The sequence below is a fragment of the Manis pentadactyla genome, chromosome 8 (assembly GCF_030020395.1).
Source record: "Manis pentadactyla isolate mManPen7 chromosome 8, mManPen7.hap1, whole genome shotgun sequence".
Classification (NCBI taxonomy): domain Eukaryota; kingdom Metazoa; phylum Chordata; class Mammalia; order Pholidota; family Manidae; genus Manis; species Manis pentadactyla.
The window spans coordinates 136,530,245-136,551,413 of NC_080026.1; the positions used below are offsets into that span (position 1 = coordinate 136,530,245).

General features: G+C 53.5%; 1 protein-coding gene across 5 annotated transcripts in view; it reads left to right on the forward strand.

Annotated features, from left to right (window-relative positions):
• PTPRE (protein tyrosine phosphatase receptor type E) overlaps positions 1 to 21,169 on the forward strand; it is a 148,788-nt gene that overhangs the window by 115,517 nt on the left and 12,102 nt on the right. For 4 of the 5 annotated variants that reach the window (XM_036924055.2, XM_036924040.2, XM_036924071.2 and 1 more), the window contains 11 exons: positions 2,789 to 2,879; positions 6,987 to 7,063; positions 7,711 to 7,747; positions 9,512 to 9,609; positions 12,384 to 12,503; positions 13,774 to 13,937; positions 17,531 to 17,666; positions 18,009 to 18,158; positions 18,483 to 18,576; positions 19,794 to 19,870; positions 20,744 to 20,878. In XM_036924055.2, the coding sequence (XP_036779950.2) occupies positions 2,789 to 2,879; positions 6,987 to 7,063; positions 7,711 to 7,747; positions 9,512 to 9,609; positions 12,384 to 12,503; positions 13,774 to 13,937; positions 17,531 to 17,666; positions 18,009 to 18,158; positions 18,483 to 18,576; positions 19,794 to 19,870; positions 20,744 to 20,878 (1,179 nt within the window). The remainder of the gene's footprint in view (positions 1 to 2,788; positions 2,880 to 6,986; positions 7,064 to 7,710; positions 7,748 to 9,511; positions 9,610 to 12,383; positions 12,504 to 13,773; positions 13,938 to 17,530; positions 17,667 to 18,008; positions 18,159 to 18,482; positions 18,577 to 19,793; positions 19,871 to 20,743; positions 20,879 to 21,169) is intronic. The other variant, XM_036924050.2, reaches the window with a different exon arrangement.

Here is a 21,169-nt window from a genome sequence, read left to right on the forward strand (position 1 = left end):
GCCCCCTTACCCTGGCACATAGGTCGATGACCTAGACTCCAGCTTCCATCATTTATGAAGAGGGGATGGGGAGCGGGCCTGTCTTAACGGCCTTATAGCTCAAACAGAGGCTCGAACCATGGACTTTGTAAACAGCAAAGTGTTGCGCAATTCTAAATCTAAAGATGGCCTGAATCCCGCTGCAGACATGGGGCTTTCCACACAGAAGCAGCCTGTGAGGGCGCGGGAAGGTAAAGGTGTGTTCCAATCGAACTTTGCTTATATTTTAGCACAAGCCTCATCGGCCTTTATTTTTCATCCTTTTAATGGTTTCCAAATGTGTCCCCTTTTTGAGAAATTAGGTCATACTGAAAGACAGCACTAAGAGCATTGTTTTGCAATCTCTCAGTTTGACAAGAGAAGTTAATTCTCCGTTTTCAAAATAACTATCCAAGTTTGCAGCAACAAGGCTGTTTCCCTTCCTTCTTGTCCCATTTCCTCTTGCACTGGTGTTTCTTTGTGCGGAGGCTGGTGGCCAGCCCTGCTAACAGAGAGCTCTGAGTCAGAGCCAGCTGGCTGTGCTGCCATCTCAAAAGCGAGGGCTACTTTGATGCAGCAGGGCTGGGACCAGGGGCAGGCCCCACTGTGCACTTCCCCCAGTGCAAAATTTAAGGGGCTCCAAAAAACACAGCATCAGGATAAATAATATTTCAACAGAACATTTAAAAATACCAGAATTCGTGCAAGCAATCCATGCTGAACAAACCAGAACTGTGGTAAATAAAGACAGGAGAGTTCTGATTGGTTTTTCCTGTTGCTCCAACGTGGGTTGTCCCCACATTGCTATTGATCATGTTGCATTTTAAAAGTTTGATATTTTAGTCATTGTGGATTTTTTTTGCATTAATTTTTGGTGTTTTAAAATGCTGCCTTTGGATATTATTTTACCTTGATTTCTGAGTTTTTTGGGTACCCCTCTAAATTTTGCTTCCAAAGCCAGTGGCTCACACTCCTCGCCCCCATCCCCACACTGTCACTGGGCAGCTTTCCCAGCTGCCCCCCAGAGTCCCTCCACCCATGGAAGGGCAGGTAGAGCTAAGGAGGAGGGAAGAGCCTGCTCCCAGCTCCAGGGGGCCTCGGGCAAGCTGGCTGCCACTTTGAGGACCCCAGCATGCTCCTCTCCCAAGAGAGGGGTGGCTGTGTCCTGAGCCATATCGGTGTAGCCTCCCTCTTCTAAGACTGTCAGGGCCACCAGGACCGGCTCTCTCTTGGCTCCACAGTCGGATGCGCTTGATTTGGGCTGTTACGCCACTTCTTGCTTGTTTCTCACCCACTGTCCTGACAATGTCAGCTCGCACATCATTACCAAGTGAGTCCCAGTTAGGGACCCTGCGTGCACATCCTCTGGGCCTTGACAATTACCCAGCGTCATGCCTCCACCATCATATTGTCCCTACCTCCATCTTTATCTTCAAGGCTGAGGACAAAAAAGCTTTTTGGGTAGAGAAAAAGAGAAGCCTCTAGAATGTCACCACATATTGCTCGTTCAGGTTAGGTCAAGGTCAAGCATTAAGACAGTTCTGATAAGGAATCCAGAACTCCAGGCAGAGGAGGTGATGGTCTGGCAGACACCTGCCAGTCAGCCCAGCCGAGGTGCCCACCAGATCCTGGCAGAGCCTCTGCCTGTGGCCCCAAAGCAGGGAGAGAGCATTCTGACTGGCACAGGATGAGTCAGTGATGGAGAAGACCCCTGACCCAGCGGGGGAGGCTCTGGGCCCATGTAGGCAGCAGGTATGACCCACCTGACTGCTGGTGTGAATAAGCCAGGGCCCTGCTTTGATCCATCAGCCCATCTCCTGGGGGCATACAGCAAGGTATGTGGAATCCCTTGCTTTTCCTCAGACATCACAAGCCCTGGATAAATATTAACATTAATTACTCAACTTCCAGTGGCCCTACTCCAGACAATGGTGAGGTTTAATATTGAAGGATGTGATTCAGGGGTTCAAAAGGCTCTTTCTCACTGCACGTGGCCAAGAGCTTCCCTGAGCATGGAGGGGGTCCAGAAGCAAACAAGAGCAGGAAGACAGCTAGGGCCATGGTGGGGGTAGGGGTGGCCAAGTTGTGGAAAGAACTAGAAGTGAGACACCTGAGTTCACACCCACTGTGCTGCACATCAGTTGCAGGGTCCTAGCAGTGTGCTGCCCTTATACCTCAATGTCCTCATTGAAGACAAAGGTGGGGGCTTTTGCTTCTCAAGCTCCTCTGGAAAACGTGGGTGCTGACCCAGGGCTGCTCCTTTCACAAGCCCCCCACTGGGCCTGCTCTGCTGGCCCCAGACCCAGTGAGCCCTAAGCTGGGGAGGCCAGCATCTAAGCCGCTGCCCCGTCATTCCACTCGTCCTTCAGTGCCGGCCTGCAGCCCCTGCTCCTGCCTGTCCTGGATCGGAGCTCCGGAGTGCTCTGTCCATGTGCATTTGTGAAGTGTCTGCTCTGGGCCAGGACCTGTGAGTCCCAGGGACTTAGTGGCAATGCATGGGCGGGTCCCTGCCTTTATGTAGCTAGGGTCCAGCTATGAGGTCATCACTTGGTCACGCCTCAGTTGGCCCGGCTAAACAGAGTGCCCTGAGGGAAGGCAGCCTGTGTCTGTGTCATGCCCCGCGGGTGCTAGCTGCAGCACCCGAGCAAAGGCCTCCACAGACTGGAGGGAGTTTGCTCACAGGTGTAATTCCCACACTAGGTGGGGAGGCTGATGTAAATGCGGTGTGTGGATTCATCACGTTCAGTGCTAACTATGCATTTTCTTCTAGTCGTTGCCATCTGGACACATACAAGGAACTTTCGAAATGGCCAATAAAGAAGAAAACAGAGAGAAAAACAGATATCCCAACATCCTTCCCAGTAAGACTTTACTTTTTTTTGTATGATCCGTGGCATTTTGACGAAATGTGGCATTCCTTTGGAGCCAGTGACTTTGCCTGTCCAGGGAGTGCAGCAATCCCGGTGCTGGGAGATCAGAGCCCTGGGTCAGCACAGCTGCTCAGCTTTGCACCTGGGGTCCTAGGTGCCTGTCCCCAGCCCAGGGCTCTGCAACCTGTGTTATTGTGGGTCTGGCGGCTAAGTCTGTGCTCCATGTTGAGACCTGAGGCCAAGAGGGTGCCGCCTGCACCAGCTGGCCAGGCTCCTCCCCCTGCATCCTGTCCTGAGCCCCAATCTAGGGCTGCTGGTGGCCCTGGGCATCTCCACCTCTCAGACTCAGTGTTCTTGGCCACCACAAGTGAGTCACTGGACCAAGGACAGACATGACAGAATAAGAAACCTGTGGGGCTTTGGCAACTTTGTGGGAAGACTTAGAAACCCCAGTAGCTAAAGGTGATCCTGGGCAGGGAGGTGGCAGGGCCAGCAGCTGTCCGGGGTGTCACTGGGTGCGCAGTGCCTGGGGGCAGCTTTCACAGCCTGTCTTGGTGCCAAGATGGTTCCCCAAAGTTCCCAGCTGCCTGTGTTCAAGCTGGCCAGGAGGGCTGTCACATCCTTCCCCCAGCCTGGCCTCCTCCTGTGCACTTCGCCCGGGGGGCTAACAGAATGGCAGTGGGAAGGGCTCCCTGAGTTTAGGTTTGCATGCTGAACCTGAGGCCCCCCCTGTTCCAGGGGCCTCCCTTCTCAGGGTGCCACTGTGGAATCACCTGCCAATGGGTTTTGGCATGTTGGCTCTTGATTGCATTTTTAGGGTTGTAATTGAGGCCATCTGCTCTGTAGGTAGTTGCAGCTGTGGTCTGCCTGATGGGTATGGTCTCTGGACTTCCAGCCCTTGATAGAAATATTTCTTTTACACTTTACGAGCATAGGATTTACATGTGGTTTTTGCAGAGGCCCCCATGAACCTGTGATCCAACTAAAACTAGAGAAATTAACCAAATAGTCTTTAATCCAACACATATTTGTAGAGGTATTCCAGAGAGCACGGGGGACGGGTCAGGAGGCTGCTTCAGCCATGCAGCGGAGCTGTGAGACTGCTGGGGCCAGGCTTAGTTCTGGACCACAGTGAAGTTCAAGTCAGGAGGATCTGGGTGAGGGATGTCAGAGAAAGGGAGGGGCTGGGTTTGATGACTCAAACAGTTCAAAGGAAAAAAAATGTGGCAGGAGATGTGGAATCAGATTTTCCAAATAAAAATGGGGCTATTTGGAAATTAGTATCTACTATGAGTTTCATTTATTAGTTTAATTTATGCAGTGATCTACTGAATGTGTATTAAGGACCTGCTCAATGCCAAGCACTTTCCCAGGTTTCTGACCTACGTTTCTCTCCTATTCACTGAATCCTTTATCTTTTAAAGGTTTCATTTATATTGTTAATTTAAAGTATTTTTGGTGGGACCTCAGTGGAAGTGGAATTAATGGGCCAGGTGTGGGGACTCCCTGCACCCCACCTCACCCTTCCAGGTGTGATGGATGGTTCGGGGGGGTACCATCCACCCTGAGCATCACTGACCTGGGGAAGCAGCACCGACCTCCTGCTTGTCTCCAAGCTGGGCTCTCTACCTTGTGCTAAACAAGTAAGTTGGCCTTTCCTGCAAGTATAGAAGTGCGAGGGAACGTGGAACAGCCTTTCCCAGCTTCCCCAGTAAGCCCCCTCCCCACCTCAGGGTCAGCGTCCTGCCCCAGCCCCTTCTGCCCAGGAACACGGCACCAGAGGAAATTGAGGGTGTGGCAGTCATCAAGGGCCACGGGGCCCTGCCAGGACATGATGCACCTCACTGATGGGACATTGTGTTGATGGAGTAGTGGCATGGAGATGCTTTGGAGTGCCCTGGAGATGGCCAAGTGGGTGCATCAATAAGATAGGCCAAAGAGAGGGGTATCTGGTCAAACCCACAAGTGGTCTAGACATAGCCCTGGGGCCAGCTGCAGGCCCAGAACAGGTGAGGGTTGGATCACGGGGATGTTGGGCAGGGGCTCTCAGGCCTGAGAGACCCCTGAGCTCCCCAGGGCTGAAAGACCCTGCTCTTACCCTACGTGAGGTGAGGGGCCGCAGGGGTGAGAGAGGCCTGGACATATCTCCCAGAGCCCTGTGCAACCCCCGACCTCTCCCCATCCTCCCAAGCTGAGACTGGCTGTGGACTTACCACGTCTATAGTCTGCCCCTTGGGCTGGGAGCCCAGTCGTGGGTGTGGCTCTAGGGAGCTCTTAGGACTGAGAGCATGACCCCCAGTGTGCCCGAGAGGCTGGCCTATGGGAAGGCTCCATAGCTGGATCTCTTCTGGAAAAATACCAACAGCTGATAATTTTAAGAAGTAATGTTTGGAAAGCGAAGTGTGACTTTTTAGAATAAAAAGACAGGAAGCTCTTAGAAACTGCAAGATTCTAAATCTAACCAGAAGGCTATTTTTCACCCTCTGCTTTCTATAGCTGGCCTCAAAGTGTAAATTGTCCCAAATTATTTTCAACCAGCTTTAGACACGTTCAGAGCTATTTCTACTTCAGGGTTGTCAGCCACTGAGCAGAAGGATCTCACAGAGAAGTCTGAGCAGCCTCCATGTTTGGTTTGACATCCTGATGGCCCAGATGGGCTGTGACTGTCCAGTCCATCCATTGCTAGCAGCAGGACAGTTATGACCCAGCAATATGATGCCCAGACAGCAGGTGTCTCAGGCATCCGGCTGCCTTCCAGGTGGATGGGAGACAGCAGCCATGATTGGGCGTCTTTGCCCCAGATCCACACCACACACACACCCTCCTGGTTAGCTGCAGTTGGTGGGCTGGGAGAGCAGACAGTGGGGAAAGGATACAGAATTACCCCATAATTAATGTAACAAGGGCATACAAAGTGCCCACCACGTACCACGCTCTGCCCAGCGCAGCATCCACAGGCCCTGGAGGCAGCTTTGTTCTTGGGCCCAGGGCCGCGAGTGGACATCCTTAATGTTTCTGCTCCTGGGAGAGGCCGGCGGCCACTTGTACACCAGCATGAGGCCCAGGGCCGGGGCCACAACACTTCTCAGGCCCATGAAGCCATCTAATTCCTTTTAAAATCAGAGAAAATATACACCCCCTAAAATAAATGATCTAGTCTGGATTACATTCATTTTTACTGTAGCGACTAACACAGCTGTAAAACAAGATGTTTCATACATTTTTATGGAGGGAAGGGCCCATGAAGACATAAGTGACAGAGACCCACAAATGTCACAGTGGGGCTCTGGTTGAACCCCCGCAATGCCTACACACACACACCACACCCTCACACACACTGCACACGACACATGCAACAGGACACACACAACACTCGTATACCACACTTACACTCGCTCACACTCACGCAGCTCTGCCTGGTCAGCCCCTACACTCAGGGAAACCATGCAAGCACGTTTATTCCCAAAAGGCAGAAACGCCAGGCAGGAATCTCCCAGGCAGGAGGCCCGTCACGCCGCATCCAGGTCTGTTTGTGTGCTGCCTGCCTTCCAGCTCCGGGGCAGACCTGAAGGATGGAGACAGGGCCTGGAGCCCTGAACCCCAGACCCTAATGTCCAGTTGTCCTGAGGACGGGTGGTCCTTCCCCTGGAAAGCCTGGGAGACTGGACGCCAGCTCTTCCATCCTGTGTGTCTCTAAGTGTGCCTACGCCTGTCAATCCTGGCCCCCAGTTTCGGGTTCAGAGAATACGGTCATGGGGCTGTAGCACATGTCCCAGCACCTGCCGCTCGTGTGTTTCTGTGTGAGGACCCAACAGGTCGCACTCCCGGATGCTGAAATGCTTACCTCTGCTGTCACCCGACAGGTTTCACTGACACTGTCCTCAGTGCTGAGACACAGTGTTCCATTCGACATCCATTCGCAGCCTCCTGTCACCAAGGGTCTCGCGAGAATGTTTAGAAAGAACATCTGTGCCCATGATCACTGTGGAAGAGCTAGTTATGTCCTTCTGGTGTTTAATACTACAGATGGAAGGAATGCATGGGAAATGTGATTTCCTCATCCTAATATCATGGATTGGGGTGTTTTTTTTCCCACAGATGATCATTCCAGGGTGATTCTGAGCCAAGTGGATGGAACCCCCTGTTCAGACTACATTAATGCTTCGTACATAGATGTAAGTCTGCCCATTTCCTGTGCCCCAGCCCAGCATGGCATGTGCTCCTGGACCACTCAGGGGTTGAGTGTGAATTATGCATGACCAGTGGGCACTTTCTTCTCAAATTGCCACCACCTTCTGGGAAGTGTGGCCACAGCACAGAGGCCATGGAAGCACCCACGCCTTTTGAATTAACATCTGTGTCTGGGATTCATTCTCAAGAAAGAGATAAGTGCAAAAGATATTTGTTACTTCATTATTTATATTACAAAATGGAACAGGAAGGACCACTTAAATAACCTGTGGTAAAGCCACATGCACTGGGTTATTAAGAATCCACTTTAATTGAGCCTTAAAATTATATCATTTAATATAAATTATGAGATTATCATACAAGTATGATATGAAAGAATTTGTACATAATAACCAATTGAAAGTATGTAACTGTGTGTGTGGCTGGGGAGGTATTCCCAGGAAAAAAATGACTAGAGGGAATGTACAAAGAGCAGTTGCTATTTGTCAAGTTACTGGTGACTTTTCTTCTTACTTTTTTCTGAGTTTTCCACATTTTTCACAATGAATATGTATTAATTTCCAAACAACAGCTAAAAGTCCTTTAACAAAGGTAATTCCCCAAAATTATAACTCTGATTTTATTTTTCTAGGGTTACAAAGAGAAGAATAAGTTCATAGCAGCTCAAGGTAAGCTTTTTATTGTTACATTCAGAACATGATTTTGGTAAAATGACCAAAATTTGCTTTCTTACCTTGTGCCAGCCATATGAGGGTTACGTCGGCTTTTCCTGTGCATTTACTTTGCCTGACTACAGTCCATCTAACCTTTCCCTGAGTACATGGAATGCAAAGATTCACGAACTTCACAGAGCCTTGCCACTCAAGGTGGTTGCTCCATTGACCGGGCGCGTCAGCATCTCCATGGAGCTGGCGGAAATGCTGGAGCTCACGCCGCACCCCAGACCTGCTTTGTCCAAATCTGCATTTCAGGACGTTTTCCCGGCTCATTCTGTACATAAGCTGAGAATCACTAAACTGTGAGATGATGAAGCTCATCCTACAAACAGAGCTGTGAAAGAGCAAACGCATGGGGCCCTCTGAGCACATCTTCCCCCTCTGTGGTCAGGGCAGACAGATATGGAGCACGTGGGGACAGCCATCAGATACTAGTATAGGTGTAACAGACATGTTGGCAGTGCAGCCACACGTTGTCTACATGTAGACAGACACACACACACACACACAGATCTATTTCCACATCTGCATGACTCAAACACTGGGTACCCAATAGGCCAGTGGTTACCATTGCAGCCTGATAACTTTGCATGAGACAACCTTGAATTTGTCTCAGCTGGATGACCCCCATGTGGCCCCCAAGGGGGGTTGTTGGGTTTGGGGTTGGGTGGGCAGGGGAGTGAGTACCTTTTCAGGTCAAGGCCACAGCCATGAGGACGCTTTAGCCATGAAAGCCTTGGCCTTCCTTGCACATGCTCCACTTTGTGTTCTTGAGTATGTTCAGCCCACAGGTCACCTATCACCCAGAGGTCATCGTCTCCAGGAACCGGGGTGGTGGTGTTAGGTAGCAGTGGGGCTAAAACTAGGTTTGCCCAACTTCCTCCCTCTTAGGCAATAGGTCCCAGAATTCAATGTACACGAAAATCACATGGGAGTTTATTAAAAATGTAGATTCCCTGAGAAACAAGGAGACAAACATACACATACACCCAGAGAATATCGGGAATAGGCCCAGTTGTAAATGTCAAAAAACCTGACAAATATTAGCTGATACAAATAGAAGTGCCTTTTTCTCTCTTATAAGCAGACATCCCTAGGAAGGCAGCCCACAGCCAGGACAGCAGCTCAAGGGAGAGAGATCTCTTGTCTTCCTGTTCCACTCTCCTTAGCATGTCACTGTCATCCTCAGGGTCACAAAATGGCTGCTGTAGTTCCAGCCACTGTGTCTGTATTGAGGCAGGATGGAAACAAAGGGCAGTGAACTTTATATTTGTTCTAGGGACACTTTGTCTTTTATTCAGATCCCCTCCTCGGGACTGTGGCCCACATCTCACTGGACAGCACTGAATCATCACTAGCTACGTGGGAGATGGGAGATGAGATGTGGACAAAGGGGAGGCGGTTAGCATGGGGGGTGAGTGAGTGAGCCTGCAGGCCCCGTCTTTGTCTTTCTCTCACCTGCATACACACATACGCGCTTCCACTCTGAGCCAGCGGCTCTGGAGTGGGCTCTGGTGTTCTGAGGCTCTAACAAATGTGTGCGTGGCCACAGAGCACTTTGGCAGCAGCTGAGAGCGGCTCCCATCTGAATTCCCTTTATCGCCATGAATGTAATCACCCCACTGGGCCCAGTTATTCAGCAATGCAAGGGTTAGGCCAGGGTAACAGGACCTGGGTCTCTCTCTTGTCTGACTTTGGAATCATCTCCACATACAGGCCCTAAACAGGAAACGGTCAATGACTTCTGGAGAATGATATGGGAGCAGAAGTCTGCAACCATCGTCATGTTGACGAATCTGAAAGAAAGGAAAGAGGTAAGCCCGGCCATCTGACTCACCAGTACTCTTCTTTTGGCTGCTCTCGTTTCACTGGGGGTGTGTTTACCACTTCCTTTTCCTCTTTTACTCCTTTCTTATGACTGCAGAAGAAAAAAAACCCACCAATGGCTCAGGGCATTTTTATCTTGAAATAAATTCTCTCTGTTCCAAGTATCTCCATGTTCTAGACTATGATATAAAAATGATGCAAGGTTCTTTTTTTAGCAGACCGGTCAGCCTGGCAGCTCTAATTCCATGGTGGGAGCAATGGTTTTTAGAATTCAGAGTTTCAGGATGTTGGGTATGTAACATGGAGGGAGCTCAGACTGTAAGTGAAATGATTTCCTGCTGACTATCCAGAGGAGAGAAATGATTTGAAAAACAAGGTCTGTTGAAGGACTGTTGATCGTATACTTATCCCAATATACATAATTAGCTGTTTCTAATTCTAAAGGGGATATGTGTGCATTACAAGAACCTGACACCTCTATGTGGAAGAAATTTAAATGGATTCACTTCCCAAATTTGGCAAACGGACAGGCCCTGGCCCAGCAGGCTTGTAGGCAAGCTGTGCTTTGTACCGTTTATGTTCCATTGTGAGGGGCAGGTGCCAAGCAGAGAGCAAACAGAAAGTAACAGAGAGCAAAGGGACAGTGGTGGTCAGCGAGGGACAAGCAGCCAGACAGGGTGTAGCCGGTCTAGGCCTTGTGCCTGCCTGGCACTGGGAGAAGCCAGGGTGGGACATGCAGAGGCATTCACACACCTCGAGCCGTTGATTTTTTTAGCTAAAGGGTCACAGACCCCTATAGAATAATCCAGAACACAGCATGATTGATGTCCATAGGGCTCAAAGGAGGAGTGCCCAGAGGTAGGAGTGGCCCCCCACCTTGAGCGTGGGTGTTCATTTGGGGAAGTGACTCACTCTTCAGAATGAAAGAAGAATTGGGGGCTGAAAGGAGACTTGCTGGAGGAGGGGAGACTGTTGTAGCATGTTCTAGAATGTTCTAGCACTAGTGCCAGAGCAAAGGTGTTGGCAAGCAGGCTGTGAGGAAGGCCCAGATGGGCAGGGGAATCTGTCCTGGTAGTCCCTGCCCAGGGCTGCCATGTCCTGGCCCAGCACTGGTCTCCACCCTCTGCCCCCCACCCCATCGACTCTTGGGAAGCGTGGCTGACACTCAGGGAAGGGCTTGCCTTTGCGAGGGAGGGAGCAGGCCTGAGGACTCAGTGGGTTGTGAGGTGGGGGCCCCCTCCCAGGCAGACCGAGAAGTGGGCCCCTCACTGCCACCACCACTAATTTGTTCCATGCCCATCAAAAAGCACAGAAAAAGCCTCCAGCCTCCGTTTCCGGTTGGGGAAGTTGGGGGTTGTTTTATTTTCCAGGGAGTTGGTACAAGGCTGCGGAGAACCACCCTTCTTACCGTATAAATCCTGCACTGTCACTGGGAAGAGTGACAGGAGGAGGCAGGGGATTCCCAGCAGGGGCAGTTAACCCTTCCTGTGCTGGAGGGTCTGCAGAGGTGCTGTGGCTGGACCCCAGATGAGGAGGCAGATCTGGGAGCCTCAGGTCCCCTGGGACCGGCCACCCTCTGGACCAGGTTTCAGGGGTCCATGTTTATAAACACGAAGTGCAGCTAGGCCAGTGCAGAAGCAGCGAGGCTAGGGAACGCCCACTCTCCCCAACAGTCATTCTGTTGCTATGTTATTTGACATTTTCTCTCTAATCTTTCTCCGAAGCCTCCTACTGGATTTTTCCATTTCTGTGACTCAGAGCTGGCCTGCTTCTGTATCTTGATCTTCACCATTTGAAATGAAATCGTTTCTCAATAGAGTTCCCTTTTTCTTCGTTGCCTACCCCTCTGTTGCGGTCTCCCAGCTTCAGCATCCCGGCTGAATGTTGTGAAATGGAGTTGCTCGGGCATCTCATGATCTGATGGGGGGCGAGGGAGGGGTGGCATCCGTTGGGTAGACAAGGAGGCCAAAGGCATAAAAACACCCAAACGCTGAGCGCTGTGGGGCCTTAGAAACACCCCTTGGGCGTCTGAGTGACAGCCTTTCAAGGCGGGAGTCTTGGGGGCATCTGGAGGGTCGCCAGGAAGCTAAGACCCAAACCAGGACCACTGGGTGCCTGATTCTCCTCGGGGTGCTTCAGAGATGCCCAGGGGTGAACATAGGCGGGGGATGTTGTCCCATGGGTGTCATAGACAAATGCTGGCTTCTGGTAAGCACCAGGCTGCCTTTTGCTTTGTAAAATTATGAATCCTTATGACTTACCCATTAGCTGTGCCACTTGGGGGCAGTTTCCAGAATAAACTGTCTGGTGTTGGGAAGAAATGTTGGCTACCAGAGGCCGTATCTGGTATGTTGAGTCTCCCACCTTTGGAGGGTCCAGGCATTCAGGTAGTCCATGTTCATGGAGGACTGGCTACGAGTTAAGTACTGGAGGTGCCCTGTCCCTGGCTCAGGGACCCCGTGTTTGGGCCACTTGTAGTTGGGAGAGAGGGAAGGTAAGGAAACGGCTTGTCTGTGGCCATGTGCCCACCCTCTGCAGATTCCCGCATCAGCCTTGCCCTCGCTGGAGAGAATGAGGAGCATTAAATTGGCCACAGGCTCATTGCTCTGCAACAGTGGAATGGCCTCATGCAAATTAAGTTCAACCTTAGCCAACTGTTTGACTCGAACTTGGTGTGTGTGAGGCCTGTCGATGGCGGGGACAGGGCGGTGAAGCGTGGCGTGCACCCACACCAGTGTTTCTATCCAATTGTTCCATGTAGGAGAAGTGCTATCAGTACTGGCCTGACCAGGGCTGCTGGACCTATGGAAACATCCGGGTGTGTGTGGAGGACTGCGTGGTCCTGGTGGACTACACCATCCGGAAGTTCTGCATACAGTCAGTAAGCATTTTAAGCTGTTGACTTTCTGGAAAGACAGTCCTAAAGAAGATAACATTGAGTCAATACACTCTTATAATATGAAAAGCTTTGGCCTCCAGCATTGTGCTGGCTGAGTGGGAGCTGAGTAGGAGGAAGAGCCAGGCCAGGCGGGGACAGGGGGCAGGTGCTAATGGGCTGAGGACCTGAGGCTACAGAGGCGGGTGAGGGACAGGTGCACACCAGTCTTCAGACACTGCAGGATGCTCCTGGCTCCCGATGGCCATTCTGGGTGGGAAAATTCAGTCATTTGAAGGGGCATGAGGGCTGGGGTGTCCCCACTCAGTAGCACAATGTCATTTCATGTACTGGAATGGTGAGATGGGATTTGTTTTTTTTAACAGTTCCAAAATTCAATAGCTTGATTACCTTTCACACTGTTTTCCTGCTGGTCCCACACCCCCACCATCCCACGAAGGATTTAAGGCTGCCTTCATTAACGATGCTTGTATACAAGGCCGATGGAACAGAGATTTAAGAGATATTGAAGAACCGTGGGAAAAACAGGTCATGTTATCAGAAAGCAAAGACATAGTGATTGGCATAAATAGATCACAGAACTGGAGTCTGAGGTTCTTAGAAGCCGCAGCAAAAAAGGGAAGAAGATCAGCTTTATCATTCATACTATTCCCTGCTTGCCTCCCTCCCAGACATACACACATACATACCCATGTACACACACACACACACACACACGCATGCCTCCTAAGGCACCGTGTAACCTCCTGTGGTCTGGAGCAGAGAACCAAACTCGTGGGCTCTGGGGAATGAAAGCTGAGATAGGCTTTGGGGAGGGCCTGGGGAGTCTCCTATGGGTAGGCCAACCTCATCATCTTTTCCCCCAAATTAAGACACTTTGGGCATGAAAGGGATGCTGTTGGTAATAATGTAAGACCACAGGCATAAAGTGGGACCATTGAAGAAAACTGGGAGGCGGCCACCTGCTTACCAGTGGGTCTGTGGGCCTAGGGCCTCCTTTAGGGATGTGCTGGCTGCCCCAGGCCTGCTTGGCCTGGCCTTGGGGCAGTGCCCATTGGCTCTGCTCCGTGGCCCTGCGTGGTTGGAGCAGCAGTGGGCCTGGGGTGCCCTGCCACTGTGATGAGCCCCTACCCGCCCGCATACTCACAGTGGCCCCTTTCCCAGATGGTGGTGGAGCCCAAGCAAGTGCCATCAGAAGCGATATGGGTGGGGGAGGGTGGGCCGCCTCCCACTCACATGTACCCCTGCCCGGCAGCAGCTCCCGGACGGCTGCAAAGCCCCGCGGCTTGTCTCCCAGCTGCACTTCACCAGCTGGCCTGACTTCGGAGTGCCTTTCACCCCCATCGGGATGCTGAAGTTCCTGAAAAAGGTGAAGACGTTCAACGCCACGCACACTGGGCCCGTGGTGGTCCACTGCAGGTACATCTGGGGCAGGCACCCCCAGGACTGCTCAGCCCAAGGGGAGATGACCAGTGGATGGATATCAGGGTGCGCAGAGGGTGGGGCGATGTGGAGGCACAGCCCACGGTCACCAGATGGCAGCTGAGAGGATCCCTGAGACACTCCGTCTGTTCCCTGACAGCAGAGCCCTGTCTTCAGGGCACCTGAGCAGCAGCCCCAATACCTGGGGCAGACAAAGCCAAGAGGCCCAGGTTGATGGTGGTGGTGGGGCTCTGGGTGGGTCCCCTTGACCTCCCTTCCACCACCCCCAGGGTCCCCACATCCTGGACATGGAAACCATGCTTCTGTAGGGAGCCCCCCAAATCTATATACGACAGTGCACAGGGCTTAGAGAGGCTGGGGTGGCACCCAGGGCACAGCTAATGGTGACCAGAGGCTGGAAGCTGGGTCTGCATCCCGGCTGTGCCCCCGCCTGCTATGTCACCTCTCAGCCGGGGTTTCTCATCTGTAATGGGAAGGACAATCTTGGAGGAGCCTGGGCCTCGTGTCTGGGGGTGGGCCTTGCACGTCACTAAGAAGTGCACACCTATAAGGCGCCTCCGCTGCAGTCATTCCTCAGTTTGTGGGAAAGCGGGTTCCAGAAAGGCCCACCTTTGCCAGAGCATGTGCCCCTCTGCCTCTGCACACCCTGGCTTCTGGCTGTGTTCACACTGAGCTTCTGTGTGCTCTGGACTCTCAGAACTGCAGGACAGGGCACACATCACCCCCTTCTGCGGCTCATGTCCGAGCGCCAGTGTGAGTCCAGGGGCAGGGACACACACCTGCAGAGCTGGGGACTTGCGGTCAGTGGGCTGCTTGTGCACAAAGACACAGAATGTTCTGTTGCCAGCCTCCCAGCTCGGTCCAGACACATCTCCTCAGGGGCTTCTGCTGTGTGCCTCCTTGCCAAGGCAGGGATGGGTGGGAGTCAAAGGGAGCCCCTGGCATCCCGGCTCGGGGTGAAATCCTGGGTCGGCCCCTCGGGAGCTGGGGGACAGTGGAGTGACTGCATTGAGTGAGGTGACGTCTGCTAGATGCCTGTCACCCGCCCAGCCAGCCCCTCCCGGCAGCTGCTGTGCAGATGGATATGGAGGACCAGCAGCCCCATGGCTCCAGGCACAGGGTCTTGCTGGCAGCTCCCGTTCTTGTTCAGACTTCATGGAAGCCGTCTCCATGGTGCCTCTGCTGAATGCCTGTGTGGCAGAGCCGGGGTATCTGTGTCACCACATGCCATGCTAAATACTCAGAAGGAGCCTGTCTGTAACAGCTAGACTCAGTGTCCGATTAAGGTGACACCCTGACGAGCGGGCCCCTCCCTCCGGGGCGCAGGAGCGAGCCTGGCCTGAGTCCCTGCACAGGACTTCTGCGAACCCATCAGAGATTTGGGGCAAATGATAGCCAAGGCGGCAGGATGCCGGTTGGCAGTGCATCGCTAGGGCAGAGCCCAAGTTGCCCCCAGCTGGAGCAGCGCCGGCAGGGGACACATGCCAGCTCCTGTCGGCTTCACCAGCGCTCACAGCTGCCGCTCCCCCTGACTCAGGCTCCCTGTCGCAGGCAGCTCTGGGCAGTGCTGCTTTGTCGCGATCCCTCCAGGTCTGTCAGAAACCGCTGCTTGCCCCCTCCTGCCCCCAGGGCCCCAGGCAGGTGCATCTGCCGTTTTCCTTATTTTGCACCCTTGACCCCGTCCATGCCGGGACTCCCAGCACAGCCCCGAGCACAGACGCCTCTGCGGTCACCCGGGCCTGCTGCTGAGCTCCGGCGTCCTCTTTCCTTCCTGTTCTGTTTTGCCGCCGGGTTTTAAAGCGTGGACGGAGGGGTCGCTCCCCGAACAGCCCCCCAAGCTCTTCTGCTCTGGGTGTGTCCTTCCCCACCGGGCTGAGCCACCCCGAGAGATGCCCCGGCCCCTGTGGGCAGATGGCCGGTGCTGGGCGCTGCCTGGCAGCAGGTTATATGGCAACAGGAATTCCCACAGGAGTTCGGCCAAAAGCCACCCAGGCTGGGGAAGCGGTTCACGCAGGAGGCAGCCGTCACCCTCATGGAGACTCAGGGGGGCACTGCCTCCACCTCCTCGCCCCCCAGGCTCCTCACACGGGGCCTCCTCACGCTCAAGGGCCTGGGGCTTTGGCTTCGTGACTCCCACCCCCGGCACAAGCATCCTCGACTTTTGATTCTTAATCACTTAAAAAGAATGACACTCTCTGCCTCAGGATCCCTGTGAAAACCACAGGGAAGGGCGTCTGTTCACAGCTCCCGCCCCGCAGCAGCACCCAGAGGCCAGAGCCAGAAGGACACCCGCCAGCCTTGGGCTCTTCCTGGGGGAACAACGCGGTCCCTTCCCCTGCTGCCAAGTGGTCTCCTGATCCCCCGCACACCTAGCCGGGCACCAGGCCCTGTCAGCACCTGGCAGACCCTCACAGCTTTCCCGCCAGCTACTCTGTGGCCCCCCCATACCTGCTGGGTGGGCCGTCTCTACCTGTTTCTGCACCCGGTGATTGTCTCTGACTTCGTAAAGAAGCAAGACTCCCCAGAGGGCCTCTCGTGTCTCCTCTGCTCTCCCCGAGGGATGAGAGCGGGAGTCCCCCCAAGGGTGTCTTCACTGTCAGTCCCAGCTCCATTTCAAGCCTCACTGGATAGAGGGGGTGCTGCCCGCTCACAGCATCGTTTCCAGCCTGTTTGTCGAAGAGATCACCTTCGCTTTCTAAAAGTTGATTCTGCAGGATGTGAAGGGAGGAAGCCCAGGTCAGCCAACGGGCGACAGCCTCGAAACTGCCCCGGGCAGACCTAGCAGATGCTGCACTGATGAGTTTGGGCCACGAGGGACTTGCGCCATCAGTGGACGCCTGCTGAGGGCGTCTGTGTGCCTCGGAGTCCTGGGGGCTGGGGTAGCAATACGCACGGGCCGCACGTCTGGTGGAGGTCTAGCCAGACAGCAGGTGTGGGGGACGGTGTGGGGGATGATGTCTGGCAGGCACCATGCAGAGCACGTGGAGGGAAGGAAACCCAAAGCCAGGAATGCAGTTAGGGCAGCTTCCAGGGGAGGAGACCGCTCCGCAGAGACCCGAGGGACCAGCTGGCTGCCTACAGCCCAGGGTGAGGGCCGGGATGCCGAGAGCGGGCTGGTGCCTCCCGTGCCACCTGAGCTTGGCTCCAGGGCCAGCAGACCGGCCTGCAAGGCTTCTTTCCTAAGAATCTGGAAGAGCCATACTGAGCCTGACTTAAAAAAAAATCCAGTTACACCAGTGATAACAAGAAGGCATTTGGTGAGAGAGGCGAGACTCCCTGTACAGCCACACACGGCGGCGACAGCGGCTCTTTGCGACTGGCCTCCAACAGGGTTTCTCTGGTTATTAGGGGAACAATTTGAGATCATTTTACTGAGACTGCGGCGCCCTCTGGTGGCCTCACCATAGATGCGCTGTTTATTAACCAAGGAAAGACGTTTAAGGGAGGTGTCAGTCACCCCTTACTGGGGGCGTGTCCCTCTGTCCTGGTGTGCAGGTGTGCTCTGGGGCCCTGTCATTTACTTGGGGGGCAGTGTGACTTACAACGGGGCATCTTTCTTTCCCCCGAAGCGCGGGCGTGGGCCGGACAGGCACCTTCATAGTGATCGACGCCGTGATGGACATGATGCACGCAGAGCAGAAGGTGGACGTCTTTGAGTTTGTGTCAAGAATCCGCAGTCAGCGCCCTCAGATGGTTCAAACAGATGTGAGTAACGCCTTTCCCCAGCCAGCCACTCTCCAGGTGTGAGCTTCACAAAGCAAGCCCACGGGCTGTTTCCCCCAGGACATACCCCCTGATGGCACGTGTGGGACACTGCCTGGTGGGGAGAGTGTCCCCCATAATAATAAAGTCCCAGCTGCTTTGTTATCCTTACTCAAGACCATGAAGGTCATTATAAATGGCCTGTAATTGGACTTTTGTCCCCACACCTCCTTGCCTTGGCAAAGGGAGGTACAGAGAAGGGCCCCTGGGAGCTGCTGAGCCCTGCGCAGCCGGAGGCTGCTGGGCGCGCTCGAGGGAGCCGGGCCTCGTCTGGGTCTCCCGCAGATGCAGTACACATTCATCTACCAAGCCTTACTGGAGTACTACCTCTACGGGGACACCGAGCTGGACGTGTCCTCTCTGGAGAAGCACCTGCAGACGCTGCACGGCACCAGCACCCCCTTCGACAAGATCGGGCTGGAGGAGGAGTTCAGGGTAAGCACCAGCTGCCTCTAATGAAGATGGGCGGCCACTTAGAGGAAGCTACTTACCCCTAGACCCAGAAAAAGCAGGGGAGTTGTCCTGTCTTGTCTTGAAAGGAAGAATACCGAGTGCGCTTTTGGGGTCTAGCAACAGCCCGTGCGGGGGAGTGCGTCCTACATGTATTTTGATTTCCCAAGAATCGGGAAAGGTCAGAGATGGAGCTGCGTGTGCCCTTACCAGGCACGCCTGACAGCAGCACTGCTGTGAGGTTGAGGGCTCTGCTCAGGAGTGTCAGCATTTGAACTTGCCTGCCTGATGGTGTCCTCTTGCCCGCAGAAACTGACCAATGTCCGGATCATGAAGGAGAACATGCGGACAGGCAACTTGCCTGCGAACATGAAGAAGGCCAGGGTCATCCAGATCATCCCGTGTAAGGCAGCCCGGCCCTCGGAGTTCAGACCTTCCGGGCAGGGCGGGACCAGGGCTGGCACTCTGTGCCTTCAGTGGCTGAGCATTCATTGACCATGCACCTCTGTGAACCAGGGATGAGGGCGGGACACCCTCTGGGCCTGGGCTAAGCTCCTGGGGACTGTGTCCAGTGTTGGGTAGGGAATGCCCACCTGTGCAGCAACGTGTGACCCGGACCATCCTGTGAGTGTCAGGCAGACAGCTTGGGACAACATGGGCTTGGAGGCGAGAGAGGGAAGACTTCCTGCAGGTAGAGACGTGCCAGGCATGATTTGGGGCCCTGATTCCACATCTCATTCAATCCTCCCCCATGCCTGGCAGAGACACAGCACCCCCTTTACACAGAGGGGGTTCTTGGCCAGACTGTGCAACAGGACCTGAGGGGAACTCAGCTGAGACCTTGTGCAGGTGGATGGGACCCCTGCCTGTCCCCAGGTCTTGGGTGAGGGAGGGCCACCCAGTCTGGCAGGCCCTCAGAGAAGTGGGTGCCTACGGGCAGCAGCAGGGTGGGGACTCAGGGGCTTACCCAGAGGGCAAGAAGGACCAACCCCAGAAACTGACCAACACATGGACTCCACAGGGACCAGAGGTGGAGGGCAGGGAGGGCAGGGAGGGCCTCGTTCCAGAACTCTCCATGGTGGGCTCACAGTTCCTGACATAAGTCTGTCAATCAGAAATAAATTTGATCCAGTGGTCACACTGTGTGCAGCAAGCGTATGTGGGCTGTGGACCCTTCTCAGCCACAGACCCTGGGTTCTTAGTGGCAGTGATGCTCCCAGGCTGCCTACCCTGGGTTTTTGCTCCTTAAGTGCATTATTTTTAATGTTTATATTTCGATATGAACTATCTCAACTCATGACAAATAAAAACGGTAACAGGATTATTTTTAGAGCTTTCCTAACACAACAACTTGCCCCAGAGTCGCTTTAATTAAACTCTTGTATAAAGTGAACCTTCTGAGGGGTTGACTTTACTTAGTGATATTTATTAATACATTTTGTATTTGGGGAGCCTGTAGCAATGAACTAACATTTCCAAGGCAGGGTGGCACCCACTCACTACAGGGCGCAGATGGGGTGGCACCCGCTTACTAAGGTGTGCACCGCTTTATGGCACCTGCTCCCTAAAGGGGTGAAGGCAGGATGGAATCCGCTCACCAAGGGGTGCCCTGCTTTGCAGATGACTTCAACCGTGTCATCCTGCCCATGAAGAGGGGCCAAGAATACACCGACTACATCAACGCCTCCTTCATAGACGTGAGTACAGGGGCCTGGCTGGGCTCTGCGAGGGGGTGTGCTTCCTTCAGCAGGAATCGCACAGACTCTAGATCACCTCGTTTTCACAATCAGAAAGGACTGACACGCCCTGAGAAATCCAAACCCTGCTATTAGCAGAATTACTTGCATTAAAAATAATGAATAATGAACTTTGGAAATATAGGGTAGAAACACACGCTCGGTGTTTTGCTGTTTGTTCATTCTGCTATTAATATGTTGCTACACCTCCATCACACACTCATTATGCATCACTGCTTCCATACACTTTCCCTCCTGTGATTCCTGCAACACTTTCTGGAGGGGGGAACGCAGTTTTGGGTTCAGAGCGCACAGTCACTGGCTGTCTTCATGCACGGCAGAGTTAGTTGCAAAATAGGCAGGAAAGAACATTGCGGCCAAGTCTGTGTTGGACCTTCCCTTTGCAGATGAGGAAACTGTGCCAAAGGTCACATGAGCCCATGTGGAGGAACCGGTATTTGAACCCACTTCCTCTAAGTGCATGCGCAGGCTCTTTGCACCACCATGATGCTAACTTTGCTGAACACACAGAAACATGTTAGAATCAAAGCCTCCAGGGGCTCCCTCCGGTGGCTGCAAGTAAGCGGTGGTGCGTCATGCCCACTCAGAGATGTCCCCCGGGGCCGATCTGAGGGGTCTAGTTTTCAGATAAAGTGGGCGCCTGGACTGCTTGCCTGAGCCTGAGCCTGTGTGTGTGCCCGCTGGGGCCTGGCTCAGGTGCGGAAGCCGAGAGAACATTCCCCTCATCTGCCCAGCACTGCCTTAAACATCCACGTCCTGCAGAGGAACTTGGATGCGAGGAGGTCAGACTTACCCTCTGCTCCCCATTCGAAGGGCTACCGGCAGAAGGACTACTTCATCGCCACCCAGGGGCCCCTGGCGCACACGGTGGAGGACTTCTGGAGGATGGTCTGGGAGTGGAAGTGCTACGCGGTCGTGATGCTGACGGAGCTCCGGGAGAGAGAGCAGGTCAGGGGCTCCCCGCCAAGCGCCGGCGGCCTGGCGTGGCTGCGCTGGCTGGTGCACATGCCCGCCTCGCTGGCTGGTGCAGCCCAGCCCAGGGGACCGGGGAGGGGGTTTGGAAAGGAAAACCGTCCCATTTCTCCCTTTCTTCCTTCCTTCCTTTTGGGTTAGCCGTAACTGCCCACTGGCTTTTATTCTTCAGCTGCATTTTACTTAATCTGCCTTGAAATTCCACCGTTTTGTATTTGCCACAAATACAACATTGATCCCAACCTGTTAAACAAAAAGACATTTACT